General features: G+C 34.5%; 6 protein-coding genes across 6 annotated transcripts; 4 read left to right on the forward strand and 2 right to left on the reverse strand.

Moving 5' to 3' along the window:
- Positions 1-4,145: 4,145 nt before the first annotated feature.
- LOC109584368 (uncharacterized) lies at positions 4,146-5,155 on the reverse strand. Its single transcript, XM_020000078.1, has 2 exons — positions 4,669-5,155; positions 4,146-4,599 (listed from the first exon to the last, which is right to left on the reverse strand). Exons 1-2 carry the CDS (start codon positions 5,138-5,140, stop codon positions 4,286-4,288), a joined length of 786 nt encoding a protein of 261 aa, XP_019855637.1. The 5' UTR covers positions 5,141-5,155; the 3' UTR covers positions 4,146-4,285.
- Positions 5,156-12,867: 7,712 nt separating this feature from the next.
- Positions 12,868-13,631, forward strand: LOC109584373 (uncharacterized). The gene is made up of 2 exons (XM_020000089.1): positions 12,868-13,175; positions 13,251-13,631. Exons 1-2 carry the CDS (start codon positions 12,953-12,955, stop codon positions 13,538-13,540), a joined length of 513 nt encoding a protein of 170 aa, XP_019855648.1. The 5' UTR covers positions 12,868-12,952; the 3' UTR covers positions 13,541-13,631.
- Positions 13,569-15,814, reverse strand: LOC100638307 (epoxide hydrolase 4-like). The gene is made up of 11 exons (XM_011407510.2): positions 15,657-15,814; positions 15,470-15,603; positions 15,343-15,413; positions 15,163-15,241; positions 15,048-15,115; positions 14,886-14,951; positions 14,682-14,733; positions 14,549-14,635; positions 14,035-14,211; positions 13,909-13,988; positions 13,569-13,852 (listed from the first exon to the last, which is right to left on the reverse strand). The coding sequence occupies exons 1-11, from the start codon at positions 15,784-15,786 to the stop codon at positions 13,768-13,770; spliced, it is 1,029 nt and encodes a 342-aa protein (XP_011405812.1). The 5' UTR covers positions 15,787-15,814; the 3' UTR covers positions 13,569-13,767.
- A 146-nt stretch (positions 15,815-15,960) lies between these two features.
- LOC105313793 (uncharacterized) lies at positions 15,961-16,714 on the forward strand. Its single transcript, XM_011407509.2, has 2 exons — positions 15,961-16,244; positions 16,294-16,714. Exons 1-2 carry the CDS (start codon positions 16,019-16,021, stop codon positions 16,614-16,616), a joined length of 549 nt encoding a protein of 182 aa, XP_011405811.2. The 5' UTR covers positions 15,961-16,018; the 3' UTR covers positions 16,617-16,714.
- Positions 16,715-16,883: 169 nt separating this feature from the next.
- On the forward strand, positions 16,884-17,695 carry LOC109584372 (uncharacterized). Its single transcript, XM_020000087.1, has 2 exons — positions 16,884-17,226; positions 17,271-17,695. Exons 1-2 carry the CDS (start codon positions 16,899-16,901, stop codon positions 17,570-17,572), a joined length of 630 nt encoding a protein of 209 aa, XP_019855646.1. The 5' UTR covers positions 16,884-16,898; the 3' UTR covers positions 17,573-17,695.
- A 352-nt stretch (positions 17,696-18,047) lies between these two features.
- On the forward strand, positions 18,048-20,937 carry LOC100638690 (epoxide hydrolase 4-like). Its single transcript, XM_003388679.3, has 11 exons — positions 18,048-18,217; positions 18,262-18,395; positions 18,481-18,551; positions 19,435-19,513; positions 19,580-19,647; positions 19,699-19,764; positions 19,829-19,877; positions 19,932-20,027; positions 20,170-20,346; positions 20,391-20,470; positions 20,751-20,937. The coding sequence occupies exons 1-11, from the start codon at positions 18,097-18,099 to the stop codon at positions 20,833-20,835; spliced, it is 1,026 nt and encodes a 341-aa protein (XP_003388727.1). The 5' UTR covers positions 18,048-18,096; the 3' UTR covers positions 20,836-20,937.
- The last annotated feature ends 1,606 nt before the right edge of the window (positions 20,938-22,543 follow it).

Genomic DNA, 22,543 nt, shown 5'->3' on the forward strand with positions numbered 1-22,543 from the left:
TACTACTAAACAGTAAACAGTTATACACTATTAACTAATAAATGAATGTGTAGGCTACCACTGCATGCAATTGTATAATATCATGTGATGTGTAATTGTATACACATGTTGAGTCTCTTTTTAGTCACCATAATGTACGTAGTACTGATTGTAGCTATTAATCCCATCCTGTGTCACCAGCTGTCCATTTATTTCACCAAAATCATAAGTCACTATTTCCATGTCTTGAAATATGTTGAAAATCGGTCGACTGTATAGACGTCGAAATGGTGCATGACGGATGGTGCGTCTAACTGTGTCTTTATGTGCCTTTTTAAATATGCCAAAATCTTGCTCTATCAGAGACATCTGAAATGTGTAATGGAGAACACCATAACTAGAGAGAAAATAGAACCCATAGCAGAAGACAATGCTTATTGCTAGCAAAGCAAGCTCTAGAAGCAGGAAAATAAAACAAACTAAGAGAAAGAATAATACATCAATAATGTCAAGCAACAAACCACCTGCAAACACCATCAGAAAGAGAGTGATAGCAAGTAATGTGTACATGAAGCAAGCACAGTGCTGATCCTGCATTCGTAATGTTTTTATTGTCCAGTAGAGTGTGTAACATGTTGGAAAGAGTAGAGGGAGCGTCTCTCCTGGGTGGATTGTAGATAGTATTAGTGTTATGGGAGTGTAGAAAGTTCCCACGTGATTGCGTGAGACTTTAATCCTGCTATAATTTCCTCTTGAGAACTTTTCCTTTACTTCTTCAATTGCTTCTTTCTCCTCTGGTAGCAACTTATCTTCATATTTTCGAGAACGTTTCTCAATTTCTTCCAGTACAAGTTGTTTGAATAAAACGTATCTTGCTCTACGCCTCTTCACTGTTTGGGGATCACAGCAACCACAGAAAGACTCAAACGAGCTAACTTCCTGCTGTTCCATCCATTCTTCTATCCTTTCATTGCGGTATCCTCCAGTATGCTCCATAACGTTTGTTTAAAACTAGTTGGTTCTGTCAAACTGTTCATTATATACACTTATTAAACCGGCTATTATACGATTTTTTTGCAGCAACAGAAACTCCTAGCTGTAATTTTACATGGCAAAAACATTTTCAGCAAGTTTTATTGAAAAGAACAACTAGATGTTAATAGAATTGATCCTTAAAGGCACTCAACACAATAGACCATTAGACATGTACATGTGATGGCTTATTTTGCAAGGCGAGTTCTGTGCTAGAGTTGTCATGGAATTGTATCCTAAAGTTCATTTAAAATTTAATTTCAATATTTTTTAGCAGAAAAAGCAAACAGTGAAAGTGCTTTGTATGTGTTGTGTATGTATACATACTGTGTTTACTGTGTTGTGTTTGGACTCTCTCATGCTTGCATGATCATAATCATATACACTATTATTTGAGAGTAGTCTACTAATTTTTGGCATTTTTAGGAGTGGCTTTAAAGTTGCAAAATTAGTACTCACATCTATTAGTACCATTAACAACTTGTAAATATCTATCTGCTTAAAAATAAGTGGCTTTAAGGTATTTAGTGTTGTTCTGTTCCAGCTTGCTTTGATTTTGTGGTTGCTGGCTCTCCAGAGTTCTACAATTCTATTATTGCTGTTATTTTGCATTTGAATTGACTAATTTGTTTTTACTAAATAAAACAACACTAATACTAAACAGTAAACAGTTATACACTATTAACTAATAAATGAATGTGTAGGCTACTACTGCATGCAATTATGTAATATCATGTGATGTGTAACAGTACACGCATGTTGTTGAGTCTCTTTTTATCTGTAGTACCGATTGTAGCTATTAATCCCATCCTGTGTCACCAACTGTCCATTTATTTCACCAAAATTGTAAGTTGATATATGCATTTTATGAAATATGCTGCAAATCGGTTGACTGTACAGACGTCGAAATGGTGCATGACGGATTCTGCGTGTGACGTTGTCTTCATGCAGCTTTTTCAAACAGCCGGACTCTTGCTCTATCAGAGATATCCGAAATGTGTAATGAAGAACACCACAATGAGAGAGAAAACAGAACCCATAGCAGAAGACAATACTTATTGCTAACATTATTAGCTCCACAAGTAGATAAATTGAGAAAATCAAGGGAAAGAAAAATAAAACATAGAAAATATCAATAAAAAGACAAGGAAGAAGTATCAGTAAGATACAAATTATGAATGAAGTGATGATGCAAGCATTGTGATTATCTTTTGATCGCATTTTACAAATCATCATGTATATTAGGTGAGACATTGGAAGGAGTAGAGAAAACCACACTCTTGGGTAAATTAAAGGTAATATCAATGTTTTAGGAGTGTAGAACGTTCCCACAAAGCTGTGCGGAACATAAATTTGATAATAATTTCCCCTTAAAAACTTTTCCTTTGCTTCTTCAATTGCTTCTTTCTCCTCTGGTAGCAAATCATCTTCATATTTTCGACAACGTTTATCAATTTCTTCCAGTACAAGTTGTTTGTATAAAACATATCTTGCTTTACGTTTCTTCACCGATTGAGGATCATAGCAACCACAGAGAAACTTAAACGAGCTGACGGTGACCTCCTGCTGTTCCATCCATTCTTCTATCGTTTCATTGCGGTATCCTTCAGTATGCTCCATAACGTTTGTTTAAACTATAATGAGTTCTGTCAAAGTGTTTATATATACTTGTTTATTGTATATAGTTCACTAAATCCATAATAGAAAGTTGTGGCGGCTTATTATATTTCCAAAAGGTACAACATTATGCTATAGAGTTACTATCCTTATAGAGTTATTGTGCAATGCAGATCCTATTTTGTTTTGAAATACCAAACAACTATGTTTGTTATACAATAGAAGCAAACAGTGAAAGCAATTTGTATAATGATATCATGCAGTCATGCATAACTATTGGAGCAACTATTTTCATTATAATTATACTGACTGTGTGCTGTTTGTATGTGAAACATAAAGCATTGTCTTGACAGGCTATACTTTTGTTGTAGATCCACAATTCAAATCACGGTTTGGCTGAGTACTTTATGTGCAATACTACAATCATAAGCTGATAGGAAATTGAAATATATATGATATGTTTGTATAAATAAGTGCCAGAATAAGCAGAACACGGCATTAATTGTTGCCATAATGTGAACTCTCCCATGTAACACTGAAAGATAAACATTGCAGGCTTCCTTTAGCATTTAAAACAGTGTCTTTGGATTTATAAAGCTGATTGCCCGCAGGATAATATCATATTGATTGTCAAGTTTAGCAGCATCGGTTACTCACTGCCATTATGAAACTCATTATAGCTGGAGGTTTATTTTACTGATTAGGTTATTTTAGTGATATTATCATTATAATCCTAACAATAAATGAGAATATAATGGAAGGAAGCCATGGTGGGAGTGATAGCAGTGGAAGAGAATGAGAAAGATTTTTAGTTTGTTTACTTGACTGCCATCCTCAGCTTCAGAAGAACTATAACACCCTTTGTAGGTAGTGCAGTCTCATTCTGTTCAAAATAAAGACATTCTATTTCTTTATGGAATTATGTTTTAGCCACTAGTCCTTATAACTGATAGGGTACAATTCTATATACAGTGTAGTATATTATGGAGTAAAGTATACTAGTTTTTGTATTGACTAATACTTATGATGCCTAAGTATACCATTTTAGTGAAAGCTATTGTCGTTAGTATAATAGGTCTACTTTGTTGTTTATTTTGGGCTAGCGTTATGTCTTTGTTTATACAAATTAGTTGATTGCAAACAAAGGCAGTATCAGTGTTTATACAAAACTGGTGCGGGTAACTTGTTTTTCTAAACTAAACTGTAACAGTATTATAGTAAGTAACTTTCAGTTTTAATCTATTTATATGGGGAACTTTAAAGAACATGCCAATTTCTGAAAAATAGTCCATACATGCTTCAAAAAAAATTATTACATTTTCTGATACGCATTAATTGACGTCCTTACGCTAATCTATGTAGAAGGTTTGAGCTGTAACCTTTTAAGTTATGATGAATTTTGATGATGGTATAATACAATATAATCATAGGCTCATTGCTGAGATCTGCTTTTTGTAATGAATTAATGTTTCTTTTATTCTATCTATTGCTTCATATTATGTACATTATGTTGTATCTCTTTACTAAATGAAATAACAGTAATACTAAACAGTAAACAGTTATACACTATTAACTAATAAATGAATGTGTAGGCTACTACTGCATGCAATTGTATAATATCATGTGATGTGTAAGTATACACATGTTGAGTCTCTTTTTAGTCACCATAGTGTACATAGTACCGATTGTAGCTATTAATCCCATCCTGTGTCACCAGCTGTCCATTTATTTCACCAAAATCATAAGTCACTATTTCCATGTCTTGAAATATGTTGAAAATCGGTCGACTGTACAGACGTCGAAATGGTGCATGACGAATGGTGCGTCTAACTGTGTCTTTATGTGCCTTTTTAAATATGCCAAAATCTTGCTCTATCAGAGATATCTGAAATGTGTAATGGAGAACACCATAACTAGAGAGAAAATAGAACCCATAGCAGAAGACAATGCTTATTGCTAGCAAAGCAAGCTCTAGAAGCAGGAAAATAAAACAAACTAAGAGAAAGAATAATACATCAATAATGTCAAGCAAAAAACCACCTACAAACACCATCAGAAAGAGAGTGATAGGAAGTAATGTGTACATTAAGCAAGCACAGCTCTGATCCTGCATTCGTAATGTTTTTATTGTCCAGTAGAGTGTGTAACATGTTGGAAAGAGTAGAGGGAGCATCTCTCCTGGGTGGATTGTAGATAGTATTAGTGTTATGGGAGTGTAGAACGTTCCCACGTGATTACGTGAGACTTTAATCTTGCTATAATTTCCTCTTGAGAACTTTTCCTTTACTTCTTCAATTGCTTCTTTCTCCTCTGGTAGCAACTTATCTTCATATTTTCGAGAACGTTTCTCAATTTCTTCCAGTACAAGTTGTTTGAATAAAACGTATCTTGCTCTACGCCTCTTCACTGTTTGGGGATCACAGCAACCACAGAAAGACTCAAACGAGCTGACCTCCTGCTGTTCCATCCATTCTTCTATCCTTTCATTGCGGTATCCTCCAATATGCTCCATAACGTTTTTTTAAAACTAGATAGTTCTGTCAAACTGTTCGTTATATACACTTATTAAACCTGGCTATTATACTAATTTTTTTGCAGAAACAGAAACCCCTAGCTGTTATTTTACATGGCAAGAACATTTTCAGCAAGTTTTATTGAAAAGGACAACTAGATGCCATACAGCTAGAATAATTAATCCTCAAACTGGAATAAATTCATTCACCACAATAGACAATTAGACATGTACATCTGATGGCTTACTTTGCCAAAGTGAGTGTATATGCTCTGCTAGAGTTTTCATGGAATTGCATTCTCAAGTTTAATGTCAATGTTTTTTTAACAGAAGAAGCAAACAGTGAAAGTGCTTTGCGTGTGTTGTGTATGCATACTTTTTGCGTTCAGTGTGTTGTGTCTGGACCCTCCTCCCATTCTTGCGTGATCGTATATTTAGTGTTGTCATTCTGTTCGAGCTTGCTTTGATTTTGTGGTTGCTAAAGTTCTACAATTCTTTCATTGCTGTTATTTTGCATTTGAATTTGCAGTTTTAGTTGACTAATTTGTTTTTTACTAAATAAAATAACACTATAAATATACTAATTAACAAACTGTATAAAATTTAATGCCTACACTGCTGCATATGTTAGTACAATACATGTATGTGTATGTTATGTGGGTACTGTCTCTTCAGTATTTATACAAACTGTAGTAACGATTGTAGCTATCAATCCCATCCTGTGTCACCAACTGTCCTTTTATTTCACCAAAATTGTAAGTTGATATTTCCATGTTGTCAAATATATTGAGAATCGGGCGACTGTATAGACGTCGAAATGGTGCGTGACGGATGGTGTTACTAACGGTGAATGGCATATTTTTAAGCATAGGGGGTACAGCAGGTTTGCAACAACCTGAACTGTAGGTGTCCACATACTGGTACTCTTCTTCTATCAAAGATATTTGGAATCTGTAATGGAGAACACCATGACTGGAAAAATATTTGAATCCATAGCAGAAGACAATACTTGTTGCTAACATTATTAGCTCCACAAATAGAAAAATTGAGAAAACAAAGGGAAAGCAAAATAAAACATTGAAAATATCAAGCCAAAGACAACTAGAAAGCAGCACTACACAGATAATGAGTGATGTGTTAGTGTAGCAAGCATTGCGCTTATCTTTCAATCGTATTATACCAATCATCCAGTATGTTAGGTAAGAAATTGGGAAGAGTATAGGAAACCAGATTCTCACATAAAATAAAGACAACATTAATGTTAAAGGAGTGTAGAATGTTCCCACAAAGTTGTACGAAACTTGAATTCTGCTGTAATTTCCTCTTGAAAAGATTTCCTTTGCTTCTTCAATTGCTTCTTTCTCCTTTGGCAGCAACTTGTCTTCATATTTTTGACAACGCTTCTCAATTTCTTCCAGTACAAGTTGTTTGTATAAAACGTATCTTGCTCTACGTCTCTTGATTGATTGAGGATCACAGCAAAGATCTGAGCTAACCTCCTGCTGTTCCATCCATTCTTCTATCCTTTCATTGCAGTATCCTCCAGTATGCTCCATGACTTTTGTTTAAACTATAGTGAGTTCCGTCAAGTCAAAGCGTTTATATACTTGTATTATATTATATAGTTAACACACTGTGGTGACTGTTTGCAAAAAAAGGTGTAATAATAGCTTGAGCTTATTTGTGAGAAATAGTCTGTTTTCATGTACACAGCATGTACTTCTTTTTCATTTTGTAGTTTTAGTAGACTAATTTGTTTTTTTACTAAATAAAATAACACTAACTAATAAACAAACTTTATAATAATTGCAATGTTTACTACTGCATGTATACAATATGTTGTGTGCATGTTGAGTCTCTTCAGTAATTATACAATTTGTAGTACCGATTGTAGTTATCAATCCCATCCTGTGTCACCAACTGTCCTTTTATTTCACCAAAATTGTAAGTTGATATTTCCATGTTGTCAAATATATTGAGAATTGGGCGACTGTATAGACGTCGAAATGGTGCATGACGGATGGTGTTACCAATGGTGTATGGCATATTTTTAAGCATAGGGGGTACAGCAGGTTTGCAACAACCTGAACTGTAGGTGTCCACATACCAGTACTCTTCTTCAACTAAAGCTATTTCGAATCTGTAATGGAGAACACCATGACTGAAAAGATATTTGAATCCATAGCAGAAGACAATACTTGTTGCTAACATTATTAGCTCCACAAATAGAATAATTGAGAAAACAAAGGGAAAGCAAAATAAAACATTGAAAATATCAAGCCAAAGACAACTAGAAAGCAGCACTACACAGATAATGAGTGATGTGTTAGTGTAGCAAGCATTGCGCTTATCTTTCAATCGTATTATACCAATCATCCAGTATGTTAGGTAAGATACTGGGAAGAGTATAGGAAACAAGATTCTCACATAAAATAAAGACAAAATAATTGTTAAAGGAGTGTAGAATGTTCCCACAAAGTTGTACGAAACTTGAATTCTGCTGTATTTTCCTCTTGAGAACACTTCCTTTACTTGTTCAATTGCTTCTTTCTCCTCTGGTAGTAACTTGTCTTCATATTTTTGACAACGTTTCTCAATTTCTTCCAGTACAAGTTGTTTGTATAAAACATATCTTGCTCTACGTCTCTTGATTGATTGAGGATCACAGCAAAGATCTGAGATTACCTCCTGCTGTTCCATCCATTCTTCTATCCTTTCATTGCGGTATCCTCCAGTATGCTCCATAACGTTTGCTTAAAACTTTTTCTGTCAAAGTGTTTATATATCAGGGGAGTAGGAACAGGGGGGCAGGGGGGGGGCAAGTTGCCCCCCAATATTATTTCAGAGGGAGCAATCAATATTAGCCAATGATTTGATTTATTACAGGCCTGTACCTAGGGGGGTGATAGGGGTGACAGGTCGCCCTCCTTTTTGCTGTCATAATAATAATTATGACATTGTAATTGTAGTTCAGAAACATGTTAAAATTGCTCTCTGAGCAGCCCTTTTTGAAATTTTTTTCTGGGGGGTACCCCCCCAGACCCCCTTCTCATACCCCCAGACCCCCTTCTCATACATATACATGCATACACATAATCTGTCTTGCCCCCCCAATTGAAAAATGGTTCCTACTCCCCTGTATATACTCTTCATATAGAAACCAAATTTCTATTTTACTTGTTATCATGTATATGTAACATTTTATTTTCAATAAGTCTTATACCATTAGTTATTGCTACCTCAACTATAGTTCTAAATGTCACTTAAATAATTAACACTAGATCTAGATCTACTACTAAACAAACAAATCTAAAAAATGCAATATTATACTACTGCATATTAGTATAATAATAGATTTGTTGTGTGCATATGGAGTTTCTTCAATAACAATATGCAAACAGTATTATTCATCCTACTGTGTGAATCTGAGGAAGATAAGATTGAGAAGAGGAACAAGTATTTGATTCGAATGCATGCTTGATGTTTGTGGTTAGTTGTCCTTGCCCTATACAAGATTGTTGTGTTGTACTACATTATGATTCATTCAGTGTAGACCTCTTTAATGGAAAGTGATTAATGCAGTATCAGTTATGCAACAACACTTGTGTAAGTAACTTGTTTTTCTAAACTAAACTGAACTTTCAGTTCTTATTTCTTTACATCTGTGTGGTGTAAGGCCCTTCTTAGTTTGTTTATAGCCACTAAAAGAATGAATGACTTATATTGATTATATAAACTATAAATAAACATGCTTTAAACTCATTGAGATCTGCTTTCTGTTTATGCATTATTTCAATATTATGGTAGTCTACTCTTAACCATTATTAGTTTATATAGTTATAGCAAGAGTGGATTATTCTATTTTTTATAGATTTAGTTAACTTTACAATAAGATAACACTACCACACCAAAATAACTATACTAATGTCATGCCTACTGCATGCCTCTACAATATTCAGTCTCTTTAAAGATAACAGTAACGGTTGTAGCTATTAATCCCGTCCTGCGTCACCAATTGTCCATTTATTTCACCAAAATCATAACTTGATATATCCATATCTTGAATTATATCGAGAATTGGGCGACTGTACAGACGTTGGAATGGTGCATGATGGATGGTCCGACTAATGGATTCTGTATTAGCTATAATTACATTGTTCATCGCATTATTTGAATTGTAGAGGTTCTCTGCTCCTATCAATAATATTTGGAATCTGTAATGGAGAACACCATGACTGGAAAGATATTTGAACCCATAGCGGAAGACAATGCTTGTTGCCAGCATCGTTAGCTCCACAAGTAGAATAATTGAGAAAATGAAGGGAAAGCAAAATAAAACATTGAAAACATCAATAATTAAAAGGCAACCAGTAAAAAGTATCAGCAAGATATAAATTATGAATGAAGTGTAAATCACGCAAGCATAGTCCTTATCTTTCATTCGCATTATACAAATCATCCAGTACGTTATGAAAGACATTGGAAGGAGTATAGGAAACAACACTCTTGGGTATATTAGAGATAATATCATTGTTAAAGGAGTGTAGAACGTTCCCACAAAGTTGTACGAAACGTAAATTCTGCTGTAATTTCCTCTTGAAAAGATTTCCTTTGCTTCTTCAATTGCTTCTTTCTCCTTTGGTAGCAACTTATCTTCATATTTTCGACAACGTTTCTCAATTTCTTCCAGTACAAGTTGTTTAAATAAAACATATCTTGCTTTACGTCTCTTGACCGATTGAGGATCACAGCAACCACAGAAAGACTCAAACGAGCCGACCTCCTGCTGTTCCATCCATTCTTCTATCCTTTCATCGCGGTATCCTCCAGCATGCTCCATAACGTTTTGTTGTGTACTAGCTAAAGCGTTAACGAGTGAATAGTGACCTCGATCGAGAGTGCAGTGACTGACAGTAATTCTCAGTAGGAATTAGCATAAGTGTAGGATACATCCCTGTCTGGAGGTGGTTAGGGAATATGGGTACATAACTAAGTGGTCGAGGGCGAGACCACTTATCTCAAGGGAGTTATGTACCCATAACCACCTCCAATTTAGGGCTGAGGATATTATTCCCAAAAATGTCCCCATTATTCTATTCCCTTATTCCCAATATATTTGCCTATTATTCCCAAGTATTATAAAAATAAACAAAATAACTATACAAAATTTGTCTCATTTAATGCTCATTATACTGTAACATTATAATGATGCCTCAATTGAGTCTTGTAAAGCACACTCGTGGGTATCTTTGAAGGTGTTAGACAAGATTTATTAAGCATTCAGTCACACCTACTGCACAATTTTACAAATTTTGCCCTATTATTCCAGAATTATTCTTTATTCTTTAGACCACCTATTATTCTTTTTTTATTCTGGGAATAAAATCCTCAGGCCTAACCTCCATCCAGACAGGGAGCCTGTGCGCAGGCCCATGTAGATCTAGTAATAATAAGGCCTCGTTTACGCTAATCCACTTCACTGATTATCATGATTGTTTTTGCTATTAGCTACCTGTTAAGGCTGTTATCAGGTGTTCATACTAATACAGCAGCTGCATTTTCATAAGATTTATCATTCATAGAAGCGTAGATACTATCCACTTTGGTATCCATGTGAAAATATAGATATGATTTGATTAGTGTAGATCTAAAACTATTAACATAAAAGTAAAACTATAACACACGTGGATATGAAACAGGAAGTACTTTATTAACACAAATTTATATGGGTGACGTCATGACTAGTGTTCCTGGAATGCAACAACACTTGTGTAAGTAACTTGTTTTTATAAACTAAACTACTTTCAGTTCTTATTTCTTCCCGTCTGCGTGGGGTATATCCCTCCTTAGTTTTGTTTTTAGCTACTAAAAGAATGAATGGCTTATATTGGCTATACATAAACATGCTTTAGTATAAACATAAACTCTTCAAGATCTGCTTTCTTGTCATGCATTATCTCAATAATATACTGTACTCTTATATTCTTCAGAAATTAGTTTAGCTATAGGTGTGATGTTGCTAGTGTCAGAATGCTAAAGATTCAATTAACTTCACTATAAGATAGCACTACAACATTAAAACAACTAATAAATGCTATAATATAAAATAATTCCTAATTAATGTAATAATAATTTACAATATTTACATCATTTTAAAGGTGAGAGTAAGTTATGTAGCTATTGATCCCATCCTGTGTCACCAATTGTCCATTTATTTCACCAAAATCATAACTTGATATATCCATGCTGTGAAATATCTTGAGAATCGGTCGACTGTATAGACGTCGGAATGGTGCATGACGGATGGTGCGACTAATGGATTCTGTATTAGCTGTGATGATAACATTGTTCATCGCATTATTGTAGAGCGGGTTCTGTATTTTTATCATCCCTATTTCTATCAAAGATATTTGGAATCTGTAATGGAGAACACCATGACTGAAAAGATATTTGAATCCATAGCAGAAGACAATACTTGTTGCTAACATTATTAGCTCCACAAGTAGTGAAATTGAGAAAACGAATGGAAAGCAAAATAAAACATTGAAAATATCAATAAAAAGAATGCCAGTAAAAAGTATCAGCAAGATACAAATTATGAATGAAGTGTAAATCTTGCAAGCATTGCCATTATCTTTCAATCGCATTATACAAATCATCCAGTATATTAGGTAGGACATTGGAAAGAGTATAGGAAACAACACTCTTGGGTATATTAAAGATAATATGATTGTTAAAGGAGTGTAGAATGTTCCCACAAAGTTGTATGAAACGTGAATATTACCATAATTTCCCCTTGAAAACTTTTCCTTTACTTCTTCAATCGCTTCTTTCTCCTCTGGTAGCAAATCATCTTCATATTTTCGACAACGTTTATCAATTTCTTCCAGTACAAGTTGTTTGTATAAAACATATCTTGCTTTACGTCTCTTGACTGATTGAGGATCACAGCAGGCATTGAAAGATGCATCTGAGCTGACCTCCTGCTGTTCCATCCATTCTTCTATCCTTTCATTGCGGTATCCTCCAGCATGCTCCATAACGTTTGTTTAAACTATAATGAGTTCTGTCAAAGTGTTTATATATACTTGTTTATTGTATATAGTTCACTAAATCCACTCATTGTGATTAATATTTACAGTGGTGTAAAGTATGTAAACAGCATATCACTAGTTCTTTATTTTCTAGGATTACTTATAACAGCACTGCTATGCTTTAAACCGGTAATCGCAATAGAAAGTAGTGACGGCTTATTATATTTCCAAAAGGTACAAAATTATGCTATAGAGTTACTGTACTATAAAGTTATTGTGTATAATGTAGATCCTAGTTGTTTGAAATACCAAACAGTTATGTTTGTTATACAATAGAAGCAAACAGTGAAAGCAATTTGTATAATGATATCATGCAGTCATGCATAACTATTGGAGCAACTATTTTCATTATAATTATACTGACTGTGTGCTGTTTGTATGTGAAACATAAAGCATTGTCTTGACAGGCTATACTTTTGTCGTAGATCCACAATTCAAATCACGGTTTGGCTGAGTACTTTATGTGCAATACTACAATCATAAGCTGATAGGAAATTGAAATATATATGATATGTTTGTATAAATAAGTGCCAGAATAAGCAGAACACGGCATTAATTGTTGCCATAATGTGAACTCTCCCATGTAACACTGAAAGGTAAACATTGCAGGCTTCCTTTAGCATTTAAAACAGTGTCTTTGGATTTATAAAGCTGATTGCCCGCAGGATAATATCATATCAACTGTCAAGTTTAGCAGCATCGGTTACTCACTGCCATTATGAAGCTCGTTATAGCTGGAGGTTTATTTTTCATCTTTCTCCTTGCTGAAGTGAAGTCAATGACACTGACTCCACTGTATGGCTATGCTCATTCCCAGTATGGTGTTCATTATTACACTCTCAATGCCTCTGTCATTGGATATGGCACTCCTGCAGGACTAGTGGGTCGACATAGTTACAGGTCAGAGGGAATAACTTGCCTCATGGAAACAGAACAATTAGGTAAGGACAAAGAAAGTCTTATCTATTGTATATACACACAAATGTTCATTTAAACTTGTATTTTTTTGCATGCAGGAGTTCCACTGCATCATTATCAGAAACATGGCGGAAACTTGTATACAACAAATACAACAGAAGCTGACAATAGTTACACTTATCTGGGAAAAGTTGGATATTGTTATCGTACACAAGAGACTCACACAGTCCCTCTTTATCGATACAAGAAAACCGTGTATAATATTCTTGATCACTATTACACAACAGATGCTAATAAGATTGGTCTTGTGACTCCTGGCACTACTGGAAACAATGGATACACTTATGAAGGAGTTGCTTGCTTTGTGTACAATGTCAAGTATCATTGAGAACTCTCAATTAGTTTATGATTGCAGATTTGCACTTTAACAATTGATAATAACTATTTTTAGCAATTATTATTAATTTTAGCAATAGTCACATGAAATAATGTAGTACATGTATGAGCAAATTTAAGATAGCAGCAGTGAACAGTTTCTACATAATTATTGTTAGTCAAAAAACACATGCACTATTATAACGTAGTTATCATAAATGTTGAGATTAGTCACTCAAATTACTGCTCCAGGAACTCCCTCATGTGCTGGTTAGTTAAATGGGGACAGTCCTGTTGAACAAAGTGACTGCAACCAGGGATACGTCTATTAAATGAATGTTAACATTAGAGCCAGGTAGTTTCTATATAGCTTAGGATTACTTTATGGTAATGTCAGTACAGATATCATTGTATTCCTTCTTATCAGAGAGAGACATATCAAGAGCCAAATCTCTCTCACCCTGTCAAAATAAAAACACATTAATACCTTTACACTATTAATCTCACCCATATCAAGAGGGTGGGAGTTTCAATTTTCTGTGATGAATACGAATGCTTTCTGTTAGAGCTCATGAACATGCATCTATAGTAATTGATGGGTGGAGTCAAGTTCCTCCTTGGACTGAATGTGTATTTGAATGCCTCAACCATGTCATCAGAAAAATCTTTATTAAGAAACAAACCCTAAAATAAAACAAATGAGTGCTGCCCAATAGAATTTCCCACAGGATTTTGATGTAATACTCAGCTTCTTAGGCATACTATTTAGCTTGCTCAGCACTTGGACCAAAGACAGTCTTTTGCCAAATTTTGCCAAAAATAAAAAGGAGAAAATCTCCATTTTTATATTTTTTCCTGATACATATACATGCTTTTACATTATGTAGAAAGTTTGACCTGGTTACAATCAAAGTTGGATTTTTAAATAAATTTTACTATTTGTGTCAGCTCATGAAACATGTTGTTTAGGTCACTTAGCATGCTTTATGGAAAACCCTGCTACCAAAATTACTCCACTAACTTTCTTAAACATGTCATCAAAAGCAGCATAGTCATTTATAGCTAGCAACATCTCTGGTATCCATGGACATTGAAAAAAGAATATATACTATAATGACAGCGAAACTGATTGTTATGAATATATTAGTGCATACCCAAGACTTCAGTGTTTGCTTCCATCCTTTAGTGATAGCCCTTCTATATACCCTGAATGAATTAAAAAGTAATTTTAATTGTAACTTCAATTGTAATAATGTATTAATTTAATTGTAAGCCATAGGACTTACAACATAATGTAATGTTTCAATTCTTAGTATCAAATCATGAAACCTGTACATGTACTTCACTATGATAATTACTTTGCATGAGGACAGTTCATTACAATAAACTTATGAAAGAGTTCAGGATGATTCTGAACAACTCTCCTATGAGAAAAAAGAGAGAGGAACACATAAAAAGACAAATAACATAGTGTTCACAGTCCTGTTGTTATTAAATGAATGAGTGATTATGACACATACCATGAGACAACTCCTCCCCAATCATGAGCAACAAGTATACACTTCCTATCAGGGCTGAGCACTTTAATCTAATAATTATATTAATTATATTAACGTAATCACAACATTAGCTGACCAGTTGTACAATATCTTCCTTTAGTATTTCTATAGTATAATTGCGTACACCAGCAGGTTTATCTGTTTCACCATATCCTCTGAACAATGAAAGAGAGAGAGAGAGCAAAAAAGAGAGAGTCAAATTTCCTTTTTGTATTATCAATAATAAATGTAGTGTACATATATATACATATATTACCTCATGTCAATGGCAACCACACGATAGTCATTACAGAATTCTTTCAACTGATATTGCCATGAAAACCAAAACTAGTAGTAAGGTCAAAAGGTATTAACTACACTTTACATTTAAAAACTGAACCTACCTCAGGGAAGCCATGAACAAAGAGCATTAAAGGTTTACTAGGATCTCCTTTAGACACACAATGAAACTTGATACCATTAGCTGTTATATACTCGTGTGTCCCATGAGAAGGATCCGATAAACAGGCTGGAGGAACTACAAGTGAAGGAGAACTTGTAGCCGAGTCATGTTTACTCAGTTACTCTTACCATTTCTCGACTTAGTCTTGTAGAAGGAGAAAGGCCTCCTTATAATTTGGAACAGCAACATCAGAAAGCCAAGAAAGGAAAAAACTATTTGCAAAAAATAAACTAGAATGAGAAGGTGAAAATTAGCCATTTTTACTACAGCACAGCTATGGCACCACCCAATCAATGATAATGAATGTTATTAATTTAGCCAGGTTTTTAATGTTTGTGCAGGCTGCAAACTTATTTCCAAAATAATTCTTAACTAACAATGCCTGATGGTCTGTGTACTCTTGCACTCTCTCCCTAACTATATAAAGCACCATAAGCATTGAATCTAGTGATGCAAAATACTTTACATTGATTGATTCATTGTTGCAACAATGGTTAAATTCATGGCTCTCAGTCTATTTGCGACGGTCCTTTTGCTTACTATTGGAGTGGAGTCTTTCCCTTTAATGAATTTGTATGGCTATGTACACAAAGATTTTAATACTCATTTGTATACATACAATGCATCTATAATTGGTTATGCTGTTCGAGGGAGAACAGGCTTGAGAAACTACATGTCAGAAGGAATTATTTGTCTTTTGGACTCAGATAATTCTGGTAAGCAACTAATTTGTTACAATTATTATATATATATTTATTATTACAGGAAAACCTTTCCATCATTATGAAAATAAAGAGAACTGGCTTGAAAATTTGTACACAACCAATACAAGTGAAGTTATTGGAAAGAACTATGAGCATAAAGGAATTGTTGGGTATTGCTATCCCTCTCAAGAGCCACACACTGTTCCTCTTTATCGGTACAAAAAGAAAATAGAAATGTCAGCTGGCCTAAATGACATCACTGATCACTATTACACTACAGATCCTAATAAGATTGGTCTTGTAACTCCTGGCACTACTGGAAACAATGGATACACTTATGAAGGAGTTGCCTGCTTTGTGTACAATGTCAAGTATCATACTTAAGACTTAATTGTGAGAACTTTTTTGTAATGCATGTGGTCTTTGCATTTTATATTATCAAAAAAATTTTTTTAGCTGCTTGAATATTATTTCCATATTTATATAAGCTTTTGGGTTTGCTGCAAGCTGCAACTATGCATATTGAGATGTGCCTATAGCTAAATAATATAATAATTTTTATCTGCATAATAGCTGCACCTGCACGTGCATGCGTGTTGCTGACAATCACTTTTATCTTGAGTGTTTGTCCAGACTATGGTTATTTCCCGCATTACCATTAAGCTCATGACGTCAGTGGTTGATGTTTTAACTAATAGAGCCAGTGTATTTAAAGGAGCATTGAGCCTGAGGGAAAGCAGTTCTAGTGCAACAAAATCACCAGTAAAAATGGTCAAATTTATGACAGTTGGTCTGTTTGTGAGTATCTTTTTGTTTGGGCTTGGAGTGGAGTCCTTTCCCTTAATGAACTTGTATGGCTATGTACATAGTCAGTTTGGTACTCATTTGTACACATACAACACATCAATAATTGGATATGCTGTCCCTGGACGAATTGGTGTGAATAGCTACAGGTCGGAAGGAATTGTCTGTCTCCTGGACTCAGATAATTCTGGTAAGAGATACATTATTATTCTTTAATTCCTTTTTTCTTAACAGGAATTCCCCTCTATCACTACAGTAAAAAGGGCTCACCTGAAAATTTGTATACAACAAATACAACAGAAACTGCTGGAGGTGGATATGAATTTAAAGGGGTTGTTGGGTATTGCTATCAAACACAGGAGCCTCACACAGTTCCTCTCTACCGATACAAGAAAACTGTGCGACTGGGTTTTACTGATCACTATTACACAACAGATGCTAATAAGATTGGTCTTGTGACTCCTGGCACTACTGGAAGAGATCAATACACTTATGAAGGAGTTGCCTGCTTTGTGTACAATGTCAAGTATCATTGAGAACTCACCAAATGAACTGCATTTTTTTACTTATTTCAATGCTGCGTCAATTGTTTTTAAGTTTGTCATATTGTGTCATTTTTCAAAAAGAAATTGTTGTTGACAAGTTGTCACAGAATAGTAGACCTATACTTGCATTTAAGCAATATTGCATTTATTGAAGCAATGACATGCATAAAAAGCAACATATTGACATCTTTAAAGATAAAGAGCTCAATTAGGAAAAGAATAACTGTCAGTATCATTTCAAGAGATGAAGTGACAGCTGTGATAATTGTCCTTACAAATGAAAGTAAGCAGTAAACGATAAACAACAGCAGGAAGGCACATTCAGTAAGATCATCAATTAGCATATGCTTATTGTTTAGCATGTCCATCTAATGGACATCAACAACAACAGCATGTGACAACAGTGACATTGCATTTATTGGAGCAAGTACATAATTGCAGTTGTGATATCTTACAAATTAACATATTCCAGGGGGTGTGTTCTCCTGAATTGACCTTTGAAAGGGCTTAAGAATATGTTCTTATTTTTACTTGTGTTATTTTTTCAGGTCCTTTGGACGTTTACTACACTAGTGAAACTGTGCCTAGCTATATTGTGTGCCCCGGGTAAAGTATTTAAGAAAAAGGAGAGAGGCAGTGAGTCCATGATGATCATTTTGATCAAGCCCATTCTCTTGTAGTTCCTCCAGCCTGTTTATTGGATCCTTCTCATGGGACACACGAGTATATAACAGCTAATGGTATCAAGTTTCATTGTGTGTCTAAAGGAGATCCTAGTAAACCTTTAATGCTGTTGCTTCATGGCTTTCCTGAGGTATAATGTACACGACATACATGTATATGTAATATTATGTTATACCGCCATTTTCTCTCATTTACATGTTTTTAACGCTCATTAGTTTTGGTTCTCTTGGCGTTATCAGTTGAAGGAATTCTGTAATGAGTATCGTGTGGTAGCCATTGACATGAGGTATGTAATAAAGATTGGCCAAAAGATAGGGATGTCTCTAGTATCAGGAAATTATTCTGGATGCATAAGTAGATTAAGTACAGCTAGAATACGCACATTTGCTATTGTTTTATTGACAGATTGGCTCCATTAGTGAGTGCATCTTGTTCAACTTTGGATGCCAATGCACCTTCTAATGACACCCCTGGCCAAAAGGGTATTTTTAGGTATTTTTTAAAGAAATGATCTATTTTAACATGGCCATAGCTGAAAAATTTGAGTCTCAAACTTTCTACATAGCACAAAGACATCAATGTGCATTTTAAAATGTAGTAAAAATTGGGGGTGATTTTGGACCCATTTTTTGTGAAAAAGGCATGTGCTATAGTACAGGGTATAAAAAATTGGCCGATTTTTAAAAATGGCCATAACTTAAATACTTGAGCTCTGGATCAACTCAAACTTTCTGCATAGCATAAGAACATCAGTATGCATCAGAAAACCTAATAAAAATTGAAGGTGATTTTGAAACAATTTTTTGGAAAAACCATGGGCTATTATAGCACTTTGAATAAATGGCGTAACTTTTAGAGTCAGGCCCGTAGCCAGGGGGGGTTCGGGGGGTTTGGACGAACCCCCTGTTGTAGCTGCAAAAAAGTTTTAGATTAGCTCCTGTCATGAAGAACAGCACTGCAAAAGAAGGATTAGCATTTTGGCAACAGCGAGAAGCACAGATAGCCATTTTAGCTGAGTCAGCACATGGCTGAGATGCATAAATTAAAACCACGCCTACCACCCACGCCCATTTTCGTCAAAATTTTCGCTGCTCGCAAAGCGCGCAGCAATTTCCAAACCCCCTATTTTAAGTTCCTGACTACGGCCCTGAGAGTTATCATTATTTTAGAGGATATGGTGAAAGTGATAAACCAGATGGTGTAATGAACTATACTATTGATATATTAAGACAAGATATCATACAATTGGTATGTTACCGACCTATTGAGTGTTACTATTATTATTATTATTATGTTGCTGTTCAACTTCAACAGGTGAAGACTCTTAGCCCAGAGAGGAAGTGTATATTAGTTGGGCATGATTGGGGTGGAGTATTGAGCTGGTAAATATTTTCTGTATTTTCTTTGTGGAATTATATGTGTAAATATAATAGGGAAGCAGTGATTTCTAATCCGGAATTGTTTGAAAAACTTATTATTCTTAACTGCCCAAATCCCAGGTATATGTCAATTAATATAACAGAGACCGCTCTATGGCAAAATGATAATAATAAATTTTATTAGGGTATTTGCAAGGCATATAAGAACATGGAAACAACTAATGATGTCATGGGTAAAATATTGATAAATATTATTACTATTATTATTTTTATATTAACTTTTATAGTATATGTTCATGTTCAGGACTCCTTATTTGCCAGAGTTTCTCATTTCAATGGGTGACTTTGGTATGCTCAAGGCAATGTATAGGGGAAGAAAAGGAGTAAGATAAAGAGAGCCAGCCTATACAACCAACCCCATACACTACTAATATTGTGAACAGGCGCATTGTGTAGTTTATAGTTTATTAGTTTGCATGTGTGCCCCTTATCCTTGCTTCTAATTCTTGCTTTTATTATCTACAGGGCCTGCGTAATAGAGATAATTTCTCAGAAGAAATCCTTGAGGCTTTCAAATACACTTTCAGTCAAGGAAAGAACTGCCTGACGCCTCCCATCAATTATATTCGTAATATCTTCAATGGATTATCACGGAGAAGAGGTCCTTCTAAACCAATTGATATTCCTGTTCTTCTCATATGGGTAGGTGTGCATTGATCATGTGACTCTCATGTGATTCATTATAGGGAGATGATGATGCATTCCTGGATAATGATATGGTTGACGTTCATTCTAATCCAAAGATTTGTAGTAATGTGACCATCAAGTAATCTTTAATATAGTAGAAAAATAATACCATAGATCAGGAAATTAGTGTGGTAGAAAATTTTTGAGTTTTAAAATTGGTGCTATGATTTAATTTTTACTGAATAAGACTCGTGTGTCATGTATTATTGAATGTGGCATGTAATATTAGTGGTGATCTAATTTTTACGAAATTCTAATCCAGTAAAATTAAAATCACAGTAAAAATTTCCAGATAGACGGTAATTGGTGTTTTAATCTACATTGCCATGATTATCATACAGTTATTGATTTCTTCATAGGCATATCCCTGGTTGTAGTCACTGGGTACAACAGGACTGTCCTGAATTAACCAACCAGCACATGAGGGAGTTTCTTGAACAATAACTTATTGCTATTAGTGTACTCAATTAGTGACAGTGCCAGTGACTTTCATTATGGCTTTGTGTTATTTCTTTAATTATTAGCTTAATCATAATATCATCATAATACCGGTAATTCATCTCTGCAGATATGATCAAGAAAACCCATTTAATCTGTGTGCCACGTGACTTCACGTGATAGATCTATTAATTTATGATTATTAATATTAACAATGGCGTCGAGGTTGTATCATACTGGCATCCGTTTTAGTACTCACAATTCACTCAGGATGCAAGTAAAGCTCTTCAGAATCACACTGTTACTTACCATTAACTTTTAGACTATTCTATCACTCAATAGGAATCTAAGAAATACTGCATCACGTGAGACATCATTGTAGCTACTTTTGTGTTACTAATTTTTTAGATCCATTCTTTGTCAGAAGGACCAAAGCTAATAATATACCAGCATACCTTGATTTTAAAGGTGTTGAAACAAGAACGTTGACAATAATTAGAAAAATTGATGGAGTCACAGAGGTATGTGCATTCTAATTATTGTGAATTTTGTTCGCACCTTTGTTGATACCATATTCAGTCTTATAAGTTTAGTATTACACCTCACATTACAGTAGTTCCATTATTATTGGGTTGTTTTAAAGTTAAAATTAATACAGTATGTCGATGTACTATGGGAAGCTTAGCCTGCAGGCCCTCTAAATAAAATTCTAAAGTTGCTTCAAAATTTGGCCAAATACATGGGCTATATATATCAATACAAAATTTTCAAAATAGAAAACTGAGTAGAATTTACTCAAAAAAGTAATGGAAATGAGGACAAGTAGGATTCTAAATGAATAAAATCCAAAATGAAAATCCTACTCTACGATATTTGCAGTGTCATCATAAAAATTTTGGTTGGAATTAACAAACACGTATGCATCAGGAAAAATTTAATTTTTGATGAAAATTGGCCAAAGACTGTGTAATATAGTACACGTACATGATTTTTGATCTGATTTTCAAGCAACTTTAAAAAGTCAGTTTAATCAGTTAAAACTTTCTACATAACATAAGAGCATGTATATGTATCAGAAAAATTATGAAAATGGACAGTGAAATACTCTGTATACTATAGTACTGGGTCTTTGGTTAAACTTGATTGGTCTACTACTCTTCATTACTTTATCTATAGTATCTCTGCTTACATTGTATGACTGATGTACATGTATTTCTGTAGGTATCCAATGGTGGTAGGAGGGTCCAGTTGTTTGATTTTGATGCAGAGCAGGACGATGAAGACACTTGAACTATAGCTTATTAGTACTAGTTCAACATTTTGTTTTAGTTCTAGTTCTAGTTACGCAGCAAGACAGCAACTTTCCTGTACTTTTCAGCTTACAGCTCTCTTATAACAGTAAATGGGCTGAGTACAATAGTTAAAACAAATACAGCGTGAAACTATATTTTTTTACTGTAGTAAAAATAACCTCTTATTTTAAAAGTTTTAGTTTGTTCTGTTCTTCATATCTTGCAGTTTTAATATGACCTAAATCTTGTGTTCTTGATATTTAATGCTCAAAAGCAGATGAATCACTGCTTGAACATGTCTTGCTAGCCAGACCATTCCCCAGTCATTTGGGAAGGGTTTGGCTTGCGAGACTAGCTTCAATAAGTAAAGGATGAACTCCCATCAATTATATTCGTAATTATTTTCAATGGATCAAGGGAAA

Source organism: Amphimedon queenslandica, unplaced genomic scaffold (assembly GCF_000090795.2).
Source record: "Amphimedon queenslandica unplaced genomic scaffold, v1.1 AMPQUscaffold_13215, whole genome shotgun sequence".
NCBI lineage: Eukaryota > Metazoa > Porifera > Demospongiae > Haplosclerida > Niphatidae > Amphimedon > Amphimedon queenslandica.

Bases quoted from the DNA above. Each gene is read 5' to 3' on its own strand.
- LOC109584368 (XM_020000078.1), bottom strand. From the start codon at position 5,140: ATGGAGCATATTGGAGGATACCGCAATGAAAGGATAGAAGAATGGATG. The intron at 4,600-4,668 runs GTGGTTTTTTGC...TCCTGCTTCTAG, and splicing joins CTTTCTGATGGTGTTTGTAG to AGCTTGCTTTGCTAGCAATA.
- LOC109584373 (XM_020000089.1), top strand. From the start codon at position 12,953: ATGAAGCTCGTTATAGCTGGAGGTTTATTTTTCATCTTTCTCCTTGCT. The intron at 13,176-13,250 runs GTAAGGACAAAG...TTTTGCATGCAG, and splicing joins CATGGAAACAGAACAATTAG to GAGTTCCACTGCATCATTAT.
- LOC100638307 (XM_011407510.2), bottom strand. From the start codon at position 15,786: ATGGCTAATTTTCACCTTCTCATTCTAGTTTATTTTTTGCAAATAGTT. The intron at 15,242-15,342 runs GTAATATATGTA...TTCATTGTTCAG, and splicing joins GTGGTTGCCATTGACATGAG to AGGATATGGTGAAACAGATA. The intron at 15,116-15,162 runs GTCAGCTAATGT...TATAATTATTAG, and splicing joins AGGAAGATATTGTACAACTG to ATTAAAGTGCTCAGCCCTGA.
- LOC105313793 (XM_011407509.2), top strand. From the start codon at position 16,019: ATGGTTAAATTCATGGCTCTCAGTCTATTTGCGACGGTCCTTTTGCTT. The intron at 16,245-16,293 runs GTAAGCAACTAA...TTATTATTACAG, and splicing joins TTTGGACTCAGATAATTCTG to GAAAACCTTTCCATCATTAT.
- LOC109584372 (XM_020000087.1), top strand. From the start codon at position 16,899: ATGACGTCAGTGGTTGATGTTTTAACTAATAGAGCCAGTGTATTTAAA. The intron at 17,227-17,270 runs GTAAGAGATACA...TTTTCTTAACAG, and splicing joins CCTGGACTCAGATAATTCTG to GAATTCCCCTCTATCACTAC.
- LOC100638690 (XM_003388679.3), top strand. From the start codon at position 18,097: ATGTTCTTATTTTTACTTGTGTTATTTTTTCAGGTCCTTTGGACGTTT. The intron at 20,028-20,169 runs GTAAGATAAAGA...TATTATCTACAG, and splicing joins TGTATAGGGGAAGAAAAGGA to GGCCTGCGTAATAGAGATAA. The intron at 20,471-20,750 runs GTAATCTTTAAT...ATTTCTTCATAG, and splicing joins TGTAGTAATGTGACCATCAA to GCATATCCCTGGTTGTAGTC.